Source organism: Halyomorpha halys, unplaced genomic scaffold (assembly GCF_000696795.3).
Source record: "Halyomorpha halys isolate HHAL.00 unplaced genomic scaffold, Hhal_1.1 Scaffold150.1, whole genome shotgun sequence".
Lineage (NCBI taxonomy): Eukaryota > Metazoa > Arthropoda > Insecta > Hemiptera > Pentatomidae > Halyomorpha > Halyomorpha halys.
Window position 1 is genome coordinate 1,032,995 of NW_027113424.1, and position 23,241 is coordinate 1,056,235.

Here is a 23,241-nt window from a genome sequence, read left to right on the forward strand (position 1 = left end):
AAGAAAAAATTATTTGTGCAATGTGCCACTATTGAAGAAAAGCAGTGAAATCTCCTCAATATCTTGAGGAGTGATATATGACTAATTCTTGTTTGAATGTTAACAACAAACACTAAGTAAATGTTAATAAAGATCCAAGGAAACCTACCAAGATTAAGAAACAAAGTAAATTAACAGTTTGGGTTTGAAATAAAATTATAAAATAAGTTTGGGAAAGGAAATAAAAGTTTAAAAAAAGAAAAATAATTTATTCATTATGATAAACAATTTAGACAGGTAAATGGTAAAATTCAAACAAAAAGATAAGAGAATCAAATATAATAAAATAAGAAACATTCATTCAGTCCATCTATGAGTGCAATGCTGGTTTGTACATACATAGTACAGCCTCATCTCTTCCTGAAAAAGAAAGTTTCAATAAAAATTAATATCATTTAGGAACCTTTTATATCCTCTAATAAAAACTAATTTTCTTTTTATATTATGTCTTTGTAATTATATTTCCTTTCATTATATCCATTACTTTCCTTCTCAATTTATCAACACATTAAAGTAAATAAGGCACAGAAAATGGGAAATATAAGAAAAGAAATGTAAGCTGGTAATTTTGAAGAACATTTGACATTTGGTGGTAAACCTTTGAGTGTTAAATTTTGCCCTCTCTCTCCCTTCTTCCTATATTGTAACTACAGTTAAAATTAAGATAAATTAAAACTTATTTTCTTTATAAATGATAATATTAACTATTTTTAAAATGCCAAATCTAAGTGTGTCATTTAGTTCAAATGTTTTATTTCATTTAGTTCAAGTTAAAATCTTGGATTGACCCATCCAAAACCAAAGATGAAATTTTTTTTTTTAGATAAAATGTTTATTGCAACTATTGATCAGAACATATTTACAGCAAAATAAATTCACAGATCAATGAAGATGTCAATACAGGTGAACTCAATTATTATTTTTCTTTATGATATGAATGTAACTTAAACAGGGATTGTTATTAGATAAGAAATAGCCTAACTGTTAACGCAACCCCTTTAAAATTAACACACTATAATTTTAATTTCCTTACCAAGAGGAATAAAATAACTGTAAGAATATGATTCGAATGCGGTTGTTTAACTAATTCAGTCTCTTGGTTTTTCTATATTGTGATATTTTAAATTTGTTTATGTTTAGACCTAAAACTTTCATATTTTAAATATTGTCTCAGATTGTGTTTCTAGTTTATTTATATTTACACTTGGGTATTTTTTAGTTAGTTGTTTGTTATTAATTGTTTTTCGTGTCTGGGATTCAATGAACTGTATTTTTATAGGTGGTTTAAATCTACACTGGTTCATGAAATAAAATGAGCAAGTTGAAATAGGTTAGTTTTATAAAAAGGAGAGAAAATTAGATAACTCGTATCTTACCTTAAACTGGAATTTGGATACCACATACCGAATTCATGGGAAATAAATGGATAGAAAGGTAAGGATAAAGGAAGGAGAAGAGGGATAATTCTAATGCAGCTAAGTGTTAGAATGTCCTGGTTGAAGGCTTGAGAAAGGCAGAAGTGTATATACAAAGAAGTGTATATACTGGGATAGGTGGGCAATTTAATTTAAATCCCTAACAACACGCTTTAATTATTTACATAAGTCGGTTTATGAAAATAAGAAAACAAAAATGAATTTTCATTTAAATTTTACTTTCTTCTGCTGTTTCTTTCCTTAAACAGGACCTTTTATAGACATATTAGCATATTTCAGCTGTTTCATTGTATATTTAAAGATTTTTATCAGCATATTTTATATTTTTTACAGCATGTTTCACACATTTTTCTTACATTTTATATGGCATATTCTGGATTTTTTATAGCATAAAAATCTGGATCTTACTCATATTTAACAACTGACCAGGGATAAGAGGACCTATAAAATATCTGGCTGTAGGTTTTGACTGGTCAAAGTTGAATGTTAAACAAAAATGGACTACTTTAGGGATGTAACAGAGATCAGATAATACAACCAGATTTCATAACAACTATTTTTAAGGAATTGAACATATTTATCAACTTCCATGGAATTTAAGGGTATTATTGTTAATTTTTCTTTTATCTTGATCACTTTATTTATTAATTTTGTTGTATCATTAAATTAAGTCTTTACTGTTAAGCTTTTCAGTTGTTTCCTAAATTGTATCACTATTATTTTAATTGAATTTATAACTTAGTAATTATAATAAATCATAAATATTTTGCTATAGGAGACCATGGTTATAGTCAGTCAGAAACATAAAACTGTTTTTATTTCAAAACAATGGTATTGGGAGAAAGAGGCATGATGGGTTCTACAGGCTGGCAAACATATCTCTTAAGTAAAAGATACTTAATACAACCTCAATGCCAAGTATAAGCTGATTATTTATTTCCCTAGGTAAGTGGAAACTTGGCTACTTTAGCCATTCTGTCTATAATGAGGCTTAAAGGTTTTGTCTCCACCTGCCATGTTACAGCTGAACTATCACCACAACATTAATTAAGGGACCAAATAAATCAGTAACTAACATTTAAGCTCTTAATAATCTTATAAGAAAATATGTTGTTGAAATTAATATAAATCTAAGATACTCACTTCAGCTCTACGTGTTTGAGCTTGAAAAAACACTGCTTCTCTATGGTTGCATTTGGGACAAGGGTGCTGTTCAGTACGAGGTAAAGTTGGATCAGATATTACATCAGATACTATATGAGTTAGTTCACTGAAATATGAATCTCCATTAGAGTTCAAATCATTATTCATAAACTCATAAAAAACATCTGCTACTTACTCAATTTCGTGCATAATTTTGTTTACATATATACAGTTGCTGTCAGCTAATTGTTTGTAATCACAATTCCTACACTGTGAATTTTAAGACACACATTTAATTAATAATAATAAATTAAATAGTTTACAATAAGAAGAAATAGAACAAACTTACAGCATACAGCAAGACCTTATTTTCTTTGTCCTCTTTAGGGTAGAGCATGTTGTTGCTGTAATCATTTGCAATTTTATTACAGCAACTACTAGAAACTTATAAAAAAAAAAATAAAAAAGCATCAATGAAAGAGTACCTACCATTCCTGACAAAACCTAATGCCCACAAATCCTGGCCCATCATCATGAGTATCATAGCCACTGACAGGCATATTTAATATCTAAACGATGTTTACTAGGGAAAAAGGGACTTAAACGATTACACTGGCTCTATTAAAGCTTTTACTTCCAACTTATACTTTGTAAACAACAAAAGACAGGAGTTGTTCCTCAGTCACTAAAGAGAGGTCGTTCGGGGACGAACAGGTCCATAAGAACGGTTATATTAAATGAATGAAAAGGAACACCTTAGTAATCAGTCAGAATGACAGTCAATTCAAAAGTCAGAATGACATGAATCACGAAAACCCCCTATACTACCAGGGCCCTGTTTCATAAATAAAGCTAATAATAGTATTAGTTCATAGTACAAGTGTAGAAACTAGTGGGGTAATAATACTAATATTATTTTTTTCATGATAGGGATGACTATTAGTGATATTACAGGAATTAAAAAATACTAAAGTACAAGTTACTATTGTACAAGTCTGTGTAATTGAATTAAGATAAATCTACAAGACTAATAGTATTAGTTTGTACTTTATTATGAAACAGGCACCAGTCAGACAAACGCTTACCTCTTTATGAGATTCCGAACAACCAGAATCTTGTGCAATGTCTCGATTCGTAATAAACAGAAAGCTAAATTGGCCAATATTTTGGCATACCACTGTAAGAATATGAAACGCACCGATGTGAACGAAGCACTCACATCCTCTCTTCCACTTCTAATTAGGAATGATAGAATTTCTAAGTTTTTTCGGTAATCCATCAGTATTATCCATACACAACCAATCTGAACGTCTGTCTTAGGTTTTACTGTCATTCCGACTCACCGTGTAGAGGGTCCCTTTAGTCAATATTTTATAAATATTTAATAGCGCCTATCTAGTACGGGTGTCGTAACCCTAAACCCTATTCTCCTTAGAAGCATAAATGAAGCCAAGAGGTGCGGAATTGGCCACGCCTTCGGAGTGCTGCTTTACGTTGATTTCTCACATTAATGTAATTATCTGTAAAATCGTTTATTTAATCTGAACAAAAGTTGTCGTAAATTATATTTCCAATAATTTGGTATAACAATAATTAAAATTTATTAATTCTTTTTGAGAGAGTCCTGCTGAATGCTGGTATGTTCTATTCAAAGTGGCACTATAAAATTTATTAAACTAAATTTTCATTAACTTGGTAATCTCTTCAATTTATTTCGAAGTTTTCTCAGAACATTTGATGAATTTTTATTAACATTAAAGTATAGTTTGCTGCAAATGGATAAATAAGTTTTTATAACATAAAGGTAATAGATGTTTACAAAACAAAACATAATTTTACTAACACTAATGTAACATTTAACTTCATTCCATTCCTTTATAAATATTAATGAAACATTTAAATCACATTATAATTGTTTTCCAATTTAAATGAGGAAAATACGATCTTTTTGCTGGAGCTTACTTTTTTTATTCATTATTAGTAAACAGATGTTGATTTTTACTTACACTTACCCTTATAATAGGAAGGGGAAGTATTGTGATTGTGAAAAATTGTTTATACTTTGATAAAAAAAAAACCTGGAAGTAATTACACATCAGTTTATTATTTAAATTAATTTTTAATTACATCTGTACTAGCAAATAGTAAATGGTATATCAGATGTCGCCCCACTGCAGCCCAAAAATGCTAGGGAGCTCTGAGACTGCCTTTTTCGCTTCACTTGGCCTGGCAGCTTATCCTCTCTTTTTTTACTTCTTCCTCCAAGATTAGGACAGTAGGTTGCTACCAACTTAACAGATGGAGAATATTGACATTTCTGATATTGGTATCCATAGGAGAAAATTCAAAAAGTACCAATAGCGTATTTCTGATTTGTACCAGCTGTCAAAAAAATCTGATTAGGAACCACTCACTTAGTTGGGAACCAAATTGGTTTTCTCATGTCTTAACATTTAACACAAGTGAGAATTATCCATTCTCAAGACAAACCTTGTTTTATATACATATAAAGAAGAATATAACGGTTGCCTACCTTTGATAGCGAAGTAGGAAAAAATACAAACATAAAACTTGCTTTCTTCCAAAAAATGCTTCAAACCCAAATTTATGATGGCTTATCAAGAACTGATTTACCCAGGACATAAAAAAAATCAAGATATCCTTATGTACATGGTTGTTTTTCTCCTTGTATCTTGTATCATTAGAATTGGCATCCAAAGAATATCCATTCTTTGATCATACCCACCTCACAAAAATAATTAATATATGATACAAAGATTCAATTTGCCAAATGTAATAAGCTAGTAGCCCAGTCAAGCTGGGCTGATACACCACAGGTCAGTCACTCCTGCCTTTCGCAAAGTACTTAGAATGTTGTATTATGATTAGCAATAAAGAGGTTATGATAATTAAATTATTCCAAATGCCTGACATTTCATTTGTAATTATCGGAAACATTCACTTCAGAGCGTCATCACGATAACACTCTTCCCTCATATAAAAACATCTATGAAAAATTAAAAAACAAAAAGACAAATTATTCAGTAAGTGAAAGATGTATTTCAAATGTGAATGGAAAATTGGGTATAATCAAAATAATTATTTTCATTTGTTTCATGATTTAAAATTGTCCTTTACAGAACATCTAAACTGAGTTTTTCCATTGATAAAAATATGAAAAATAAAATTTTGTGAAACATTCTGTACAACTAGAAAAACATAAATAATTTACATGATAAAATCACAAGCAATCATCAATATAAATATTACTGTTTTTATCACATTATAAATATATCCTAATATAAGTAATATTAACATAATTCACATGACGTACTTGATATACATATATGTACGTTTATATACAGTTAACATGAATAATTGTAATATTAAACATGAAATAAACTCATTGTTTGCTAAAAGTTTACAGATTATCTGTACAGTATTATACATAATATATTCAAAATAAAAAAAATATATATACATATGAAAGGAAGAATCATTGAATGTCATAAGTTTGAAAGTATCACACATCCTTAAGTAATTTCAAAGTACATCTTAACAAATTTTAATTACAAAGGGAAAATAAAAGTAGTTTTTTATCTAGCACTAATTCATCTGGATTAAGATAAATTATTTTTTATCTTCCATCAATAATTTAAAAAATATTTCCATCTGCAAGTTTTTAAAATAATTACTGAGAATGTTTCCTTTTGTATAAAAAAGAAAAAAGAAAAAAAAAGGATGGTTAATTATATAAAAATATTTATTAAATTATGGTTCCAAAAAGATATTTGATCATTTTTAACTGCAATCAGTTAATGCTGAAAGTTTATCACTTCTTTTAACAATGTAATCCGTTATTTTTAAGTTAACGAGAAAACTCAAAATAATTGATCTTGATTTTGAAATACCCAAATAAAACCTATTTAACACACATACAATTTCATTAATAAAACAAAATATATATATAATTCATCCAAGATTTAAAATTGTAGAAAATATTATAGAACCAAAAATGCATTTTAACAGCAACCGCTATTAAATTATATTCTACAAGCAGTCACATTTAGGATTTAGATAATTGCTCCACACAGTAGAATCACAATTTCTAACAAACACATTTTTAAGTAAATGTGTTTATATTTCCCATTCATTTATTTAACAACATGGAGCCTAATAAAGTAAATTCATTTACTTTGACTAACTACAGATATCAGCAGCATACCAGATGAGATCAATGACAATATTAACTTTTATCACTCAACATAATGCAATATTAACATATTATGAGACAGTAAAAATAAACACATATTTACATGTAAAACATCTAAAACTTATATACAATACAATACAACAATCAGAGAACTACTGGTGCACCAGATTGAACCAGGTTGTGGCCTGATGGTCTGCAGTGTCCGATAGGCTGATCTGAACCAGGTGGACGGGCCCATTCGGGGTTTGTACTGTAGTCGTACCGCTGCCTGCTTCCACTGTGTAATCTCCGTTCCCTACAAGCGAGTGCTGCTCCAAAGTTTCTGCCAGTGAAGACCCTCCTTCAAGTTCCAGCGACTCACCGTCGGCAAAGTGCACCTGCTCAAGAAGTGATAGAAGTTTAATATTGGCTTAATCTTGCTACTTTTTCTATAAAAAAAACTTAACTATATTTAATACAAAATGATTATTGATTATATTTTAATAAACTAGTACACCTATACAACAAATCACCCATCTTCTCTCTAGTACACTTTCTTGAGTACTGTTAGAAAAACATGTTTATTTGTATAAACCATATAATTCTATCAAGGAAAAATATATTGTCAGTTAAGTCAATAAGTAATTAGTTTGCCCCACTGAAAAATATCCCTTCAGTTAACAGTTCAGTAATAAGACTCAGTTACCAGTCAGCTTATACTAATCTAATATTGTATTAAAAAAAAAAAAGAAAAAATCATGAGGATTTGACCTATCTAAAATAGCCTTTCATGGATGGCCAGCTATTGATCGGAGCAAAAGAGCAAGGTCCTTCGTTTGTAACACTCTCTTTATTTAGAGAGGAATATAGAAGCTAGATAATAACTTTATCACAGCGACAATATTAACAACCAAGAAAACTAGAATAACTTAAACAAATGAAGAACAATATTTAATAAGTATCTCCATGGAAAAAATAGCACTTAGGAAGATATCATTTAGGTGGGCTCATGCCTTATCTATTCGTAACGGATTGAAAAAGGTAAATTTTGTGGCTTTAAAATGTGGAGTCCAGTACACTCCGTAGGAGGAACATCACGACCAGGTCTAGATGTCCGCTTTGAAATCTTTTAAATCTGTCCTATCTCAATCCACTGAATTACCATCTATGAGTTTTGGAATCATATTTTAAAATAATTTCATTAAACCTGTAGTAATAAGTTAATCACTTAAATCGGGATCTTCATGAAAATCTCTTTCTTTTAACAACTCTTTGTCAAAAATCAATGCTCCTTGGAATTGGAAAAAAGATCTGCTTTAGATATAAAGAAGATACTCTCAAACAAAAAGGTTTTAATTCATATATTTTTGACATAGAAAAAAAAAAACATTGATTCCTATTAATGTCTCTACTACTAGTTAACTTCGAGGATCATTAATTTCTATTTGGCTTTTCAAACCTATAATCTTTTTTGAAAAATGTTTTTAAATTTTGAAACATATCAATGAATTCTGTTGAGAAAGTTCTTGTTCATAAATGTTATTTTATTAAAAAGACCCTATAAATTAAAAAAAAAAAAAAAAAGTTCAGTAGGTTTGGAGAAAATTAATTATCTTGTATTAATCAAAGATAGGTTATCCATGCAAGATATATTTGCGATAAGTAGACAGAGCAGATTTATCATAAGTATTGAATAAAATTATGTTTCTTAAAGTTAAAACGGAATATCTAGATATAAGAAGTATTTTCTAGCTTACCTGCCCATCAATAATGAGATGGCCCACTTGTTCCTGGTATTGGCCATTTTCCGTAACACCCTGAGCTTTGCCCTGGATTATTACATGCTCCTTCAGCTCACTGATGTACATTTTAGTGTCCTGAGCACCATCACCATCCTCAAGGGAGAGAAATGAATGTTATATAAACAATAAATAATTTTCATAGACTCATTCTGTTTAATTATAATGATAAAAATACTTACATTGTCATCGAGGACTGGGTCATTATGCCACTTGGGATGGTTGCCTTCAAGCATAGACATTTCTACTTGAACATCTTCAGTCGCTTGCTGAATAAAATCTTCATCTGTTGTGAGGCGAGGTTGGTTCACAACTATTGTATCATTAACATGGCCCTAAATCAAAATTCAGATTATTATAAATTATAATTAAATAAAATGACACATAAAACTATAACTAAAATAATTTAAGAGTGATGTCCCCATTATTTTTACTTTTTTATTTGGTAATACAATCAGCAATATTTTTATCTTATTCGAAACCAAGAAGAAAAAAAAAGTCAGTTGATATTAATAGCAATGGAAGAAAACAACAACATACAAAATGTTAAAATTATATAAATTTTTTTTTGGCTCCTAGGGCCCATTCTTATATGAAATAAATAAAAACATTAAAAAAGTACAATTGACACATTATTGTACCAATAGTGTTCCTATATAATAATATTATTATAGAATTAAATATCAAGAGAAAAATACCTGAGTTTGCATGTGATTGTACAGCTGAGGTTTCCTCATGAAGCCCATTCCACAAACAAGACACTCATATGGCTTCTTATCGCTGTGCACAAATCTATGTGCATTTCGATTATCACGACTATTAAAAGCTTTCCCGCAGACCTGAAAGCAATTCACCGATTTTAAGTATAAAGGTGTATAAGGGTTACTTTAACATTTATGACCATAAGTTCAAAATAATTTCAATTTATTAAAAGAATGAAATAAAAATCATTTGACAAATAAGCTTAATGTTTCATACTTCAAAATTTATATTTATATGAGGAGATGGTTGGGGGGTTCAGTCAGAGAATAACGCAAATAAGTTACAAAACTTATTTATTAGTGCCAACTTTTAACAGTTTATGTTTTTAACCAATGAATTTGTTCTTAGCCTTGATGAAGGCTAGAAATTCTGGCCAAAACATTGGCATTAATAAATAAGTTTTTTAACTTATTTGTGTTATTCTTTAGTTGCACCCAAAACCATCTTCTCATCATATATATTATCCAGGGTCAACTCAACTATTTCTCTCATCATTCAGAATTTATCTATTTACAAAAATAATGACTAATTTCCTAGTTTTATTCAATAATTAAGGATTAAAACAAAATATTGATGAGATGTTATTTTAGAAAAAGAGCTAGTTTAAATAAGAATAACTTACTTCACACTGATATGGTTTCTCTCCAGTATGAATCCTTCGGTGTTTTTTGAAATGCTCAGGATAGATGAAGGTGGCATTGCAGATTTGACATTTGTAAGGGCGCTCGCCAGTGTGCGCTGCCTTAATGTGGTAATCAAGTAGCCTACGGCGTTTGAACGCTTTACCGCATTCAATACATTGGTACCTTTTGTCGTCATAGTGAGTAGCTCTCTTATGAGATTGAAGATTACTTCTTTGCCTGAAATAAATACAATAATTTATTTCGTATGGAACTACTTTTAAAATAAATGAAAGCCCCAAAAATTAAGATCAATTATCTAATAAGTTTAGATAAAGAAAAGATGAAAATTTGAAATTCCTTATTTAGTTTTACATTTACTTATTACAACATAATATTTTGGGGGTGAAGTGGCCTACTGGCAACAATCTGACTATTGAATACTGGCTAGAGCAGGACTTTATTTTCTTTTAACAAAAAGTCTTTATTAAAAATTGAACGTTACGTGACAGAACTTTTCTGAACCCACTCAAACCCATAATATAATTTGTTTGAGATACTTCTTAAATATTCAAAAACTGATAATATTTAATAGTTTATTTATATAATATTTAATTGATGTAATCAATTAACCTTTTAACTCCTACAGCCACATTAATTATGAACGGTGATGTCTATGTTTCCATTATTCCAGCTGCATTACATTAATACAACAATGTTTTTTTAACAATATATTTATGATCTCGATAGTTAACAATTATATTCTTTTATTAAATTCACCAATTTATTTTTCTTTAATCTCATTTTTAATTACATAAAATTTTACCTTTGAGGAAGAGCATTAGATTATAGCTGAAGTATTGAATCTGCCCAGTATGCTATGGAATTTTGTCTCAACTTTTTCAAATATATATTAAACGCAATTGACACATTATTTGAACTCTTTCAATAGTATTTTATATTATAGTTTTATTTTTCTAAAAGTATAATTCTTTTATTATGTTCCTGGACTAATAAAAATATGGTTTTATATATAATAATTCTAATACAGTTTTACATTACATTCATTTTTGAAAAATATTTTGGTTTCGATGCCACAACTCTTTGGTGAGACATATTTTCTTCACCGTATATTTATGATATCCATTCTTTTAATTTTATCCACAGACTTTTATATAATTTTTTGCTTTATTATGTAAATTATAATTTTACATTTGCCCATTTTCAGTATTTTATTAAATTTCCTAATTATTTTTGCTTTAACATTACTTCAGCTTTATGTTTTCAAATGTAACAAATTAGTTAACCGCCAATACCCCCACTTCTCTTACTGTCTTCAGCTTTATTTTGATGCTTAGCTGCATTCAGTAAGGTGGATGTCCTTTTTGTTCATTATTTTTCTCTTTCTTGATTTTTAGTCTTATTCCCCTTCTTTTCCATCTTTAAGTTCTCACTGTGTTTTTAATAACAATAAAGACCTAATGAATCCGAAGGTTCGATGCCGACACCACTAATCGCTCCCTACGTACTCAGTTTTAACGCAATCCTCCCTTCTACCCCTTCTACCTTTCGGCCAACCCCTCAGCCGTTTACCTGCCTATTCAGTGTTTATCAACATTTACTGTACTTTTAGATTTCTTTTTAATCTACTTTTTATTTATTATTTCCGTTTTCATTAATTGTCTAAGACCTTTTTTGTTCTTGTTTATTTATACTTTACACTGTACATCTAATTTTTATTTTCTTTTATTAACTTTTTCTATTTTTATATAAAGTTTCGCATATTTTAAATCATAATTAGCCACACATTAGTTAACTTTTATTTCATGTTATCTATTTTCTTTCTGTTACATTATTTTAGTGTTTGTTATCTTTTTTAGCCCTGATGAAACCCTGCAACACGGGGCGAAACGTTGGCTCACATTAAATAGTTTAATTACTATTTGAGTTTTTACTTGGACTGCACCAGAACCATCTTCCTTTTATATTTTAAAATTTTGTTGTGTAAAATTCATTTATATTTTTAAAAAATTAATTATTTTTAATTTTAACCATAGATTATACTACTACAGTGGTTCATTGTACTATAATACAATTGTTTTCAAAAGATTGAACCACCACTTAGAATTGTGAAAGCAAATTTACTTAACATTCTGGGATACTAATTCTGAAATTACTCACCCAAATGTAGCTCCACAAAATTCACATTGGTATGGCTTTTCCCCAGTGTGGGTGCGTTCATGGTCTCGTATCTCAGCTTTGCGAGCAAATGCTTTACCGCATACTCTACAGATGAACGGTTTATATCCAGTGTGAATGACACAATGCACTTCCAAATTTCTTGAAGAGCTGAATGATTTACCTGGAATTATAATGAAAAATGTGGAATTAAAAAATAGCATGCAATTTTTAATTCTCTCATATAACAAAAAAATAATTACCACATATCTGACAAGTATGAGAGCGAATAGCAGTGTGTATCTTTTCATGCTGATGAAGATTTTGTTCAGTTATAAAAGCTTTTCCACAAGTTGCACATTTATAAGGCCGAGGTCTATCAAGATGGATTTTTTCATGAGCTTTAGCTGAATATTTAGAAGCAAAGTCCTTTCCACATTCACCGCATTTATACGGCCTCAGTCCAGTGTGCATATTCATGTGTTCATCCAACATATTACGAGATCTAAATCAAAAAGAATACAAATTTATTTCAATATAATTTGATGAATTATTAAAGTATGAACATAACACAATAATAGACAATAAGGACATCAATGAAGTAACCTCCCAGGCTTTGGGAGGCGAAATTCCGTACTATGCATGCTCCATACAGTTGAGGATAGTAAGAAACGTTTGTAGGAACAGACCTATTGGACCTTAAATAAAATAACACCAATAAATAGGTCCAAACTTCTTCTAAAGTCGTTAGAATTACATGTTTGAGATAATTCTCAGCCAATTTTTAAAATTACATTTAGCATGGCTGTCCATTGGAACCAAAATTCTCTGCCATGGTGGTTCTCTGCCATGGTGCCATGACTGGTTTTCATCTGAATACAACTGACTGATCCTAAACATAGAAAAAGCATTGGAACACGTTCACCAGATCTGAGTATTTAATCCAAATTGATCCGAAGCTAAAACACAGTGGTTAAAATCAACTTTTTTTTCATGGTCAACATTCAATTTGGGTTAGAAACCAAAAACACTATATATGTAACATATCCTGTTATTATAATGTTATATATAAATGATTATATGTTAGGATAATGTGTATTTAAAATTTCCCATTTTGGCCTTTAGAAATAATTAGTTATTATAAAGACAAAATGGTAAAAAAAAAACCTCATTCAGCTTTTATTTATTTTGGATAAAAACTAGAAATTTTTCTCAAACAAGAGGTTCTCAATAGGAAAAGAGTGTCTAGTATTTCACCAGAAATAAACTATCAATAGTTCATCACTCTGCAATATCACAACATATCTTTTATTAACTTTATAAAAGTGAGAAACAATTATATTTTTAGAACAGACATCTCACAGGACCTATATTAATGGTAAACTTGTATTTAATTGAATTGAAAGTATACACTTTAAGACAGATTTAATAATGATTAAGACTGAACCAAAACTATTTTTTCGTGGCTCACAGATGGGGTTTAACCAGTTTTTCCCGAAATAAGTGGATGTTTAACCACTCTGTTATACAGCATCTTCAGATCAATTTGGATGATCTGGTAGATGTGCTCCAACACTTTTCCTAAGTAAGGGATGAGGCAGTTGAGTTTGGATGAAAATTGGATGTACTCAGATAAATGCAAGTTTTTACTTTCAGTAGATGGCCGGCCTTACACTAATCAAAACCCTATCAGGATTAATACATAAAACCATATAAATATTCATATTTTATTTTGATGTTCGGTGTTATACTTAATATTTTTTTCTATCACATTAAGAAATTAATACATTCATAAAATTGATACATTTTTTTTAATTACTTATTTTACAGAATTCAGCATGTACTCAAACGGGTCATTATTAGCACATAATCCTCTAGGGCAATCGGTAGCAATATTATACACAATGAGCAACACGTACTTCTAGAACTTTGACACTGAAATGAACCAGACATTGGAATGTACACTAAAAAACTCAATGATGACTGTTGATTTCATGCGCAATGCTCACAACTAAACAATTCTGACATTTCAACAACAGCATAACTGTTTGCAAGATTATCCACTATATTTCCCTAACCTTACTCCATAACAAATACTTTGATTTAAGCACTAAGACCCAAGGATTAACAAAATAATTACATTTTTTAAATTCCAGAAATCAACAATCTTAAAAATACCTTGTGATACTGAAAGAAAAACAAATCCATAATAATTTTTAAAATTTACTCATTCTCTTAAAAGTTCCTACCTTTTAAAAGAAATAGCCAATTATAGAATAAAGCATAAAGTTTAAGAACTACTGAGCACAGGATTCACAAAAAAATAAAGACAGCACTGTTAATGGAATCAGATGACAGCAAAACCAAAAAAGCTGAATTGTGTCCATTGACTCAAAAAATCAACACAAATATTAGTATTTAATACAAAAGTAGAAACATTTGAACCAAGCAGTGTATTAGATAATGTATAAGAGCTTATCTACCAATTACGAGTTAAATATAAATATTATAAAACACTACTGAAAAATTAGAAGGTTCAAAATGTAAACAATTAGAATAATATAGCCAATATTTTGATATGATGAAAGAGCCACAAATGAATTTGTAAATCTAAAAAGTATTTTACTTACAAAAAGCCCTTTCCACATGTTTCACAAACATGATTCTTCGGTTGAGGCATGTGCATTCTCTTGTGAACTCTAAAGAGCCTGAGGTTGGTGAATATCCTATTGCAAACGTCACACTGAAAGTCTCCTTCTTCAGTGGCTACGTGCTCGTCAAAATGAGCAGACATTTCGGCTCTTTTTAAAAATTCTACACCACATATATCGCAAATATAAAGTCGGATTTCATGAGCACTTTTCATATGTGATATTATTGTCTTAGCATCACCCTGTACTTTCTCATCTGCTGAACAAATCAAACAAGTATAAACTTTGTTATCTCTACTCACGATCTGTAAACAGATAGAATAATTTAGATTAGAAAAAGTATCTACAACATTCACAAAAAGATATAAATATAAATCAATTTTCTTTCATTAAATAACAATTTTAAATCCTTTATGAACAAAATAATATTTACTACTAATTATACCAAGCTAACAAACAATCTTCTATTATTAGGAAGAGAAGGAACTAGTTGATACAAATTCCATAAACAGCAATTAGAATTGATACTTTCAAAACAATTGAATAAACTCTTTTTTTTTTTTTTAAAAAAAAAGAGTTTAGTAAACAGAGTATACAATTATACTATGAAAAGTAAACAGTGTATACAATTATACCATGAAAATTAAACAGTTTATACAATTATACTATGAAAAGTAAACAGTGTATACAATTATACCATGAAAATTAAACAGTGTATACAATTATACTATGAAAAGTAAACAGTGTATCCAATTATACTATGAAAAGTAAACAGTGTATACAATTATACTATAAAACAAAAAAAAAAGGAAGAAGCTCAAATTACCATTTGTGGAATAACTGCTGGTACATCTGAATCCTTTTTTTTATTAATCAATTTCTTTTTATTTAACATGTTTTTTTGGTCAGATGATTGGCTGTCCTCTTCAACAGCTTCTAGTTTTATCTGTACTTCATTATTCCCTGACATAAGAACTTCTTGCACTCTCCTCAAACCATCAGGGGGACGCGGCCTATTCGTAGGAATATAATCTGCATCGGTTACATCATCCATTCCGATTCCCCTTACATCGTCTTCTTCACTTAAAGCTTCTTCAACCATTTCGACATCCTGAAGATAAAATTCTAGTTAGTCAATGAAATGTGGAACAATCATTATAATTAGTACAATAATTGTCTGCAGCATTAGTTTGATCCCAGTATCTACAGCAGTTACCAATAACTCCAAAAAAATTTACTCAACCATAAACTAGAAAATACCAGTTTTCCCTGAATACCTCCTGATTAACTGATACTGATTTTCAATTAATTTGCTTTTTAAAAATACATTTTAAATATTTGGTAGTCAATTTGAGTTCATACAACTTTTTTTTTCTTAATCAAATTTCAAACGTTTGAAAAAGGAACTAAAATAAGCAGATATTAATAAATTAAAGTAAGGATACACTGGTTGATTATCAGGCGACTCTAATTGTCCAACGCTGTTGCAAAAAATTTACTCAAGAAAGAATTTTTTTGAAAAAATCTGGTGTGGTGTGGGCATCACACAAATTTCACTTACCACCCTAGGCACTTCCCTGAGTTTTGTGTAGATTAATAGACTCATATTGAAGTTTTCACTATTTTGGAAAAAAATAAATAATAATAAAAAGAGTTAAATGTCCAACTATTTTTAACCTACCTCTTCTCCATTTTCAACAACCATTTTAACAGGAGGTGGATTTTTCCTTGGCCGACCGGGCCTCCTTCCAGATGGCCCTGGGGGTTTAGTTTTCGGTATATATATTATCTGACCAGTGTTTGGGTCTTCTTCATCTTCTCCACCTTCCAATTTTCTAAATAAAAAAAAAAAAATATTTTAATTATTGTTATGGTTTAATTTTACATGATAAATAAATCATCTCTAATGACAGATATAAGGCTAACATGTATTTGTAGAAGTGTATAGTTCTCTACTTATCAGTATTTTTTGAAAATTTACGACGTGATAAACACGAATATTGACAAAAGAAACTTCATCATTATTAAAAACAATAATAGTTAGACCAACTTCCTTCCATAATGATGATATATCTGGTATATCAACTCTGCACAGTACACCTCTAAAGATGACCACTGACGTATCCCTCCACTCCAAACATGGACTGACCGGAGTGATTTAAGTGAATAAGATTTCAAGGGCCCCACAGAAATTCACGAATAGTCATGTTCACACGTAACAAGTGAAGAGGTATTTTATAAAATTGACAGCCAACAAATAATTCCATGTACAGATTAAATTAATGGATTGAATGAGCTCTTCAGAATACTACGATATAAGTATTGTCTCTATAATTCAAACTTAACTATTTAAAAAGTATAAAAAATAGAAGTTTTTAGAAGCACTTTGGAAATTGTAAATCCACTAAAAATTTCCAATTCCTGTTAATTAATATTCATATTTTTATCATGATTAATAATAATAAAATTGAAAGTTATTCATATTAATATATTTTTTAACAAAATCAATAGTAAAAAAAAAGAAGTAAGTTGTTGATATCAATACTTTTGTAGCATACTTTATACAATCAATATAATAAATTTTAACCATAGTGTATTTATTGACCAATTATTTTGATTATTACTGATATAGCACTACCAGAACTGCTTATAAATGTACATAAGCAGCTCGGCATCACTTTAAAAAATCCGCACAGAATTTTACTCCAATAATTATTCCATGTTCCAATTAAGTGTGAAATGGAGTGATCACCTTTAAAATTAGTATGCTTTAATCAATCTAAACACCAAGTTTCTGACATGATAAACCAACAGATAATTTCCATAACGTTAAAAAATATCAGACGAAATTATACAATAATAACAGAAAGGGAGATTTTCACCCTAAAACTAAAACACAAGCCTAAGAGACCAAATTTATTTTTTGTTTGATAAACAGAGCTTGTAGATAGTGTTTTACTGTTGAGGTTGAGGGACAAGAAGAGTCCAAGTGTGTTTCTGTTAAACAGGGAAAGTGACAGTTTTTTAATATAGCTATTTTCACAAACAAAATGCATGATTTTCCATAGGTTTTGTATGGAAACAGGTTTTCACAGTCTCTTATTCCTATAAAGGTGAGTGATTATGCCAGTCTCTCGTGATTGCATCAAATTGTAATAATTATTATTTGTATTAAGAGAAAATGATTTTAGGAGATATTTATTTATGTGACTAGATTGAAAATACAAATACAAGTCTCTCAGACCCATAATTCTCATATTAAGGGACTCCAGTCTAAGGGTTATGAAAAGGATTATACCACAGAACCCTTTTACCAAATTAGTGTATTTTAAAAACTAACCTATAATGCATAAGGAAAAGAAATCAATACAATACTTTCTCTGATCACATTGTTCAGACTAGAATATCAGCCAAAATTATTGAAGGATAAGGGTAGCATGCATTACAAGAAATGTACGAAGGTTATAGGCAAAATAAAAATAAAGGCAAACTTCTTATTGAACCAAAGTTTGTCTTCAATAAATAACTATGTCAATGAAATGTAACTAAAAGAACAGTATGTCAATAAATTAAATATTTAAAAGAATCACTTTTGGATTAAGTAGGAGAAAAGGAAATAAGACATTCTTTAACATCATACTATTAAAATACCATCCATTCAAAAATAAACAGTCCGATATTATAAAACCAAACTATAACACAATGTCAAGGATAGAGATGCCATTATACAGAATAAAATTACTTATACGATGCAATGAGGACTTCAATCAGGTTATATATTATAGTGAGTAAATAGAAATAAATTAATGATTACTACAAGTAAGAATTGTGTAGTTAAGATAAATTATCCTGATAAGATCATAGTTTTCAATTTTATAACACATTTAAATAATTTTGTTACTGCAAACTTCAAGCTAAAATAAAAGATTCCATTTGCAACAACTAAATTAAAACATAATTATGAGATAAAAAAAAAAAAATTTGAATCAATCACAGATAGTTATCAATAGTTATGGAATAGGGATTCACTTATAAGAAGTGCGATCAACAACTAAAAAATCACTTTAGCTGATAACACTAAACTAATGATCAAATCTTTTAAAATACCATAATTCAAAACTAACCACATTAAGCTAATTGCACTACTAAAATACACAGTCTGTAATACATAACACAATCTGAAATTCATTATAAATACAGATATCGGTAAAAGAAGTTAAATAAATCATTGGTCCACCAATATACCATGTAAGAAAATATGCCAGTTCCAACATTTCAAGTTCCCGAGTAAAATGATAAATTTTCTCACCAATACCAATAAAACTGCGCAAGCAATAGAAATGAATTAACCCTGTTAATAACTGCATAGCATCAGTCAAAATAAAAACATCTTACCTTAATGTTCTTTGGTAATAATTATTAAGCTCCATTTTAATCTCAGTCAACCGTTCTTGTAGTTCATCAACTTCATTACACAATTTATAGCACTTTTTACAGATGATATCACTATGCACAATCTCTTTTCTCACTTCTTGTCCAAGTATAACACTAAGTATATTTGCTACAGGCTGTTCAGAAGAAGTGACATTAAACTTAAATATTGGACAACAATTTCTTGTTGATACACCAATACTGGCATTACAGACCAGACAAACTGTACTTCCCTTCTCTGAATCTTGTGTCATTTTTTAAATGCTAAAGATCTGTAATAAAAATGGTAAATGTAGTTAAAATCATTTAAGAAAGATTTCCCTCTATTTATATGTAAGTAGCTGAAATTCTGACAGTTTACATAAAAGACCGTATCTACATTTTAATTTTATACAATAGAAAACAATTTAACATCTATCAAACTCCCAATTAATAAGATTACTTTCAAAATGCTAACTGACAATGAATGGAAGAAAAACAACAAGGTGGGTAAATTGCTTAGCGGTTCCCTAAAGAAGCTTTTATTATTAAACCTTACTCGATTCATTGCTTTATCTGTAAAATGAAACATAGCTGATCAATATTATATCAAGGAAAACAAATTAAACTCAAGTATTTTATCCGGGGAAAGGTAACACTGGAGTGTTATGACCAACAAAACAAATACCTTTATCTCGCATATAAGCAAGCTGAATTACAATAGTATAAATGTTGCCAGCACTGAAACCAACTCAAGATGGCGAATGGGTGCGAACACTAAAATCTTCATAGAGCTCCTTCACCACTACAGGAATCCTTGATATATAACAACTTAGTTGGCTTGTTTTCATTCGGCTCTACATTTTAAATAAAATATTTGCCAATTTAAAAAACTTTAATTTCTTCGTACTTTTACATGGCGAAAGGAGAATCCCAGAATTTATTAGATTGACTTTACTTGAAGCATTGATAAATAAAGCGCCAATTTTGAATCTGGGTAACCGCTCGGGAGTATACAGAATGTTTTCTTCTCCTATCTATAATAATATTAATCGTATATTTTTACTTTAATAGTTATCTAAATTTTTTTCTAAATTATTACGCTTTACTTTTTAAAAATGCTATTTTCGAACTTTATTATCCTTGCACTTAATATTTATTAAAAAATTAAGGATATCATTGAGTTAATGTTGAATTCAATCTATACAATGCTGGTATATGGGGTGCATTGTAGCTTTGATAGCATTATTGATGGCAATAAAATTGTGAGAAATTAAAACAATATGAGTTTTATTGAAGTTCTTTCAATATAGTACAATCTCTTTAAAGGAACCCTACAGGATCAGTTGGAATGACAGGAAAACCAAAGACAGACGTTCAGATTGATGGTTTAAAGATGAGACTGGAGAATTTACGAGAACATTTTAAAATTCAATCATTCAAAATTGAATTTTAAGGGTTCACAGAAAGGGAGAGGACACCAAGAAATTGGAATGGTTCATTGTTAACGTGAGTTTTAATTTTTTCTAGCAGGCAAATGTAAAAATATTGGCCTAAAAAAGATTTTTGTTTATTAAAAATCGAAAGAAACATTGCACGAGATCGTTATTGTTCAATACCGCATATGCAAGCCGGACTGATATTGTAAGAACATTCGTAATTCACGTCAGTCTAGCTTTTGAATGATGACTGTCATTCGGACTGATGTCCTTAATACGACAGCTCATGGCAGTCCAAGGCCGCCCCAGGTAACGAACAATGAACAAAATCCTGAATTTTTATTTTTTCATATCTAATCTTAACCAGTTTTGTTACATTTAGAAACTAGATTAGGAATTAGAATTGTATAAAAATAAAATACAATATAATTATTTTGATTAACAAAAGGAGCTGTTATTTTGATGAAATCCGGAGGAAATAATATTAAAACTATTTCTATCAACTACTAATAATTGATTAGAGGTAAGTACTTTCTTATTATTTGTTCTAATTTATTCTTCACTTTGTCTGTTGTTTATTTTTAAGTTCACAATGTTGATAGACCATTTTTTAATGATATTTTTCCAGTATAGTCTCTGTGACTTACTACGCGCAGTCGCCTTTATACGTTTTATAGCATACCTAAAAAACACCACACTCCCGCCCTCCATGGGTTGCCTTACTTATCTGACTTTTCAAACAGACAATTATAGCGAGTAGGTTGGTCGATTTACGACATGTCACAATCTGTGATCAAATCAACAACCACAATTGGGATCAGGTGTAAAAGAATGGCTTTTCAGATCTCCTCCTTGTGAGGACATCCGCCCTTCTCATTTCCCTTAATGCATGAATGTTTAGGCACCATTCGACCCCCTACTTTGTTGGCTAAAAAGAGAGAGTTAAAATTAATTTTACACTCTTCCCCAATTTAGAAAGAAATACATAGCTTCTCAGTGTATAGATGGCCATGTAACTGTCAGTAAAAACTGTGATTAACCTGGCCCTCAGTTCCTCTTATATTACTGCTTATTATGTTTTTTTACAGATCTTAATTGCTAGAACGTCAGCCTGAACAACCGAGGGGTGTCTTCTAAGAGATCTGGAGATCCATCATTCATTCAAGATATTCACTGATGCATGAAGCAATCTCGATATAGTCTCTGAAACATTTTCCTCCTATTATTACAGCGTCTGCATATTCCTGTGTTTAAAACCTGTGGCATTCGATTCTATCAACGAAGTCAATCAAGGAAATCAAGGAAAGGAGACATTACACCTCCTAGTGGACAGCTGCCTGCAAGTTTCTAGGACATTTAGGTGTGCTCTAACTCTGATCTGAGCAGTCTTTTTTCCAGCATCGCCTTAATCCATCTGGAAGCTATGTTACCCACACTTTTCCTAGCTTTGTAACTCTCATTTCAAAGATAACTTAGATATCAATGAAGATACCCACCATTGTTTCCTTAAAGGTTAAGCTTTTCTCAATCCAAGAAACTAGCTGATATAAAGCAGCTTCACATAATTTTCCAGATTGATAAGCAAATTGTGGGCTATGTAAACGGCATTTCGATTACCGTAGTATCTTTAATATGTCTCTAACTGACTTTTTTTTATGACGTCCATCAAGAATGATGAAATATACAATCAGGACAACCGGCGATAAGCGGAAAAAAACAAACAAGGAAACGTTATGTCAATATGCAGGCCACAGGATTTGGTCTTACATCGAGGATTAAACACCTGAAAACCCAAACTTCGACGTAATGGAATTAAGACAGTATTTTGTGACATTCTTTGTTGTTAGATAGGGTTGTGTTTCTTGATAGCTTCAACGTTTCTACGCTTCGGTAGTGACATTGAAGAAAATTAATCACCATAAAGATAATCATAGGTTGCACGAGGAATGTGATTGCATGCTCAGATAACAATTGCACTAAGGTTGGATAATCCAGTGCACCTAACTGAAGAGGGTTCAAAATCGGTAAATATATTTTAGAAACCAACTGGTATTTCTTAAGGATCCCTTGTCTACACCTAAGTTCTCCGGATCCATGAGGAGATTAAACCCTCAGATCTGAAGAGAGTTCAGACTTGAATTTCCAAGTTCCCATTTTGTTTGGTTCAGGATGCAGGGTGTCCTCACGGTTTTGAGAAGAGTTGTATAAAACGGCTGAGCGTTTTAATATGTTGTGAGGACCTAAATAGTAAGAATTTCTCACCTACCTGAAGAAGTAGAATAGCCCAAAACACCAAAATCTTCGAATTCTTTCCAGTTGCTACTAAATAGCACACCAAAACTGTACCTTGTAGAAGTATTTTTTTTTAAAGTTCATACAATTGTCCACCATTTGAGAACGAAATGAACTCTGTATTATTGTTAATTTCATCGACACAATCTTCAGAAAGAGGCAATTTCAAATTATGACAAAAATAAATTCAGCAGCAGTTGTAGTCGCTGGAAAGAAATGCTCCCTTATGCTGATTTCAAGTATACCATTGGGTCTACAGGTTTCCATTACAGCTCCAATT

At 30.2% G+C, this 23,241-nt stretch overlaps 2 protein-coding genes and 1 long non-coding RNA gene across 6 annotated transcripts; 1 reads left to right on the plus strand and 2 right to left on the minus strand.

The window, feature by feature from the left end:
* Window positions 1-227: 227 nt before the first annotated feature.
* Window positions 228-3,953, minus strand: RpII15 (RNA polymerase II subunit RpII15). Its single transcript, XM_014417244.3, has 5 exons — window positions 3,108-3,953; window positions 2,968-3,022; window positions 2,815-2,888; window positions 2,619-2,745; window positions 228-399 (listed from the first exon to the last, which is right to left on the minus strand). Exons 1-5 carry the CDS (start codon window positions 3,176-3,178, stop codon window positions 337-339), a joined length of 390 nt encoding a protein of 129 aa, XP_014272730.1. The 5' UTR covers window positions 3,179-3,953; the 3' UTR covers window positions 228-336.
* On the plus strand, window positions 1,792-8,690 carry LOC112211076 (uncharacterized). The gene is made up of 3 exons (XR_002945433.2): window positions 1,792-2,077; window positions 2,251-2,420; window positions 8,563-8,690. It is a non-coding gene; the product is annotated as an uncharacterized lncRNA (long non-coding RNA).
* LOC106678621 (zinc finger protein 420) lies at window positions 5,656-20,009 on the minus strand. Of its 4 annotated transcripts, none has more exons than XM_014417241.2 (12): window positions 19,919-20,009; window positions 19,216-19,523; window positions 16,502-16,655; window positions 15,647-15,931; window positions 14,800-15,125; window positions 12,433-12,674; window positions 12,173-12,353; window positions 9,994-10,231; window positions 9,308-9,448; window positions 8,792-8,944; window positions 8,568-8,705; window positions 5,656-7,208 (listed from the first exon to the last, which is right to left on the minus strand). In XM_014417241.2, exons 2-12 carry the CDS (start codon window positions 19,503-19,505, stop codon window positions 6,984-6,986), a joined length of 2,373 nt encoding a protein of 790 aa, XP_014272727.1. In that variant the 5' UTR covers window positions 19,506-19,523; window positions 19,919-20,009; the 3' UTR covers window positions 5,656-6,983. The 4 variants fall into 4 exon arrangements, with proteins under 4 accessions (XP_014272727.1, XP_014272725.1, XP_014272726.1 ...); XM_014417239.2 differs by having other exon boundaries at window positions 5,656-7,211; XM_014417240.2 differs by having other exon boundaries at window positions 5,656-7,211; window positions 19,790-19,929.
* Between the last annotated feature and the right edge of the window lie 3,232 nt (window positions 20,010-23,241).

What these genes read in the sequence shown, in the direction of transcription:
- LOC106678621 (XM_014417239.2), bottom strand. Translation starts at nt 19,505, where the DNA reads ATGACACAAGATTCAGAGAAGGGAAGTACAGTTTGTCTGGTCTGTAAT. An exon ending in TCATACTTGTCAGATATGTG is followed by an intron (nt 12,354 to 12,432) that starts GTAATTATTTTT and finishes TTATAATTCCAG; the next exon opens with GTAAATCATTCAGCTCTTCA. An exon ending in TTTTGTGGAGCTACATTTGG is followed by an intron (nt 10,232 to 12,172) that starts GTGAGTAATTTC and finishes TATTTATTTCAG; the next exon opens with GCAAAGAAGTAATCTTCAAT.
- RpII15 (XM_014417244.3), bottom strand. Translation starts at nt 3,178, where the DNA reads ATGCCTGTCAGTGGCTATGATACTCATGATGATGGGCCAGGATTTGTG. An exon ending in AAAATTATGCACGAAATTGA is followed by an intron (nt 2,746 to 2,814) that starts GTAAGTAGCAGA and finishes TTCATATTTCAG; the next exon opens with TGAACTAACTCATATAGTAT. An exon ending in CTCAAACACGTAGAGCTGAA is followed by an intron (nt 400 to 2,618) that starts GTGAGTATCTTA and finishes TTTCTTTTTCAG; the next exon opens with GAAGAGATGAGGCTGTACTA.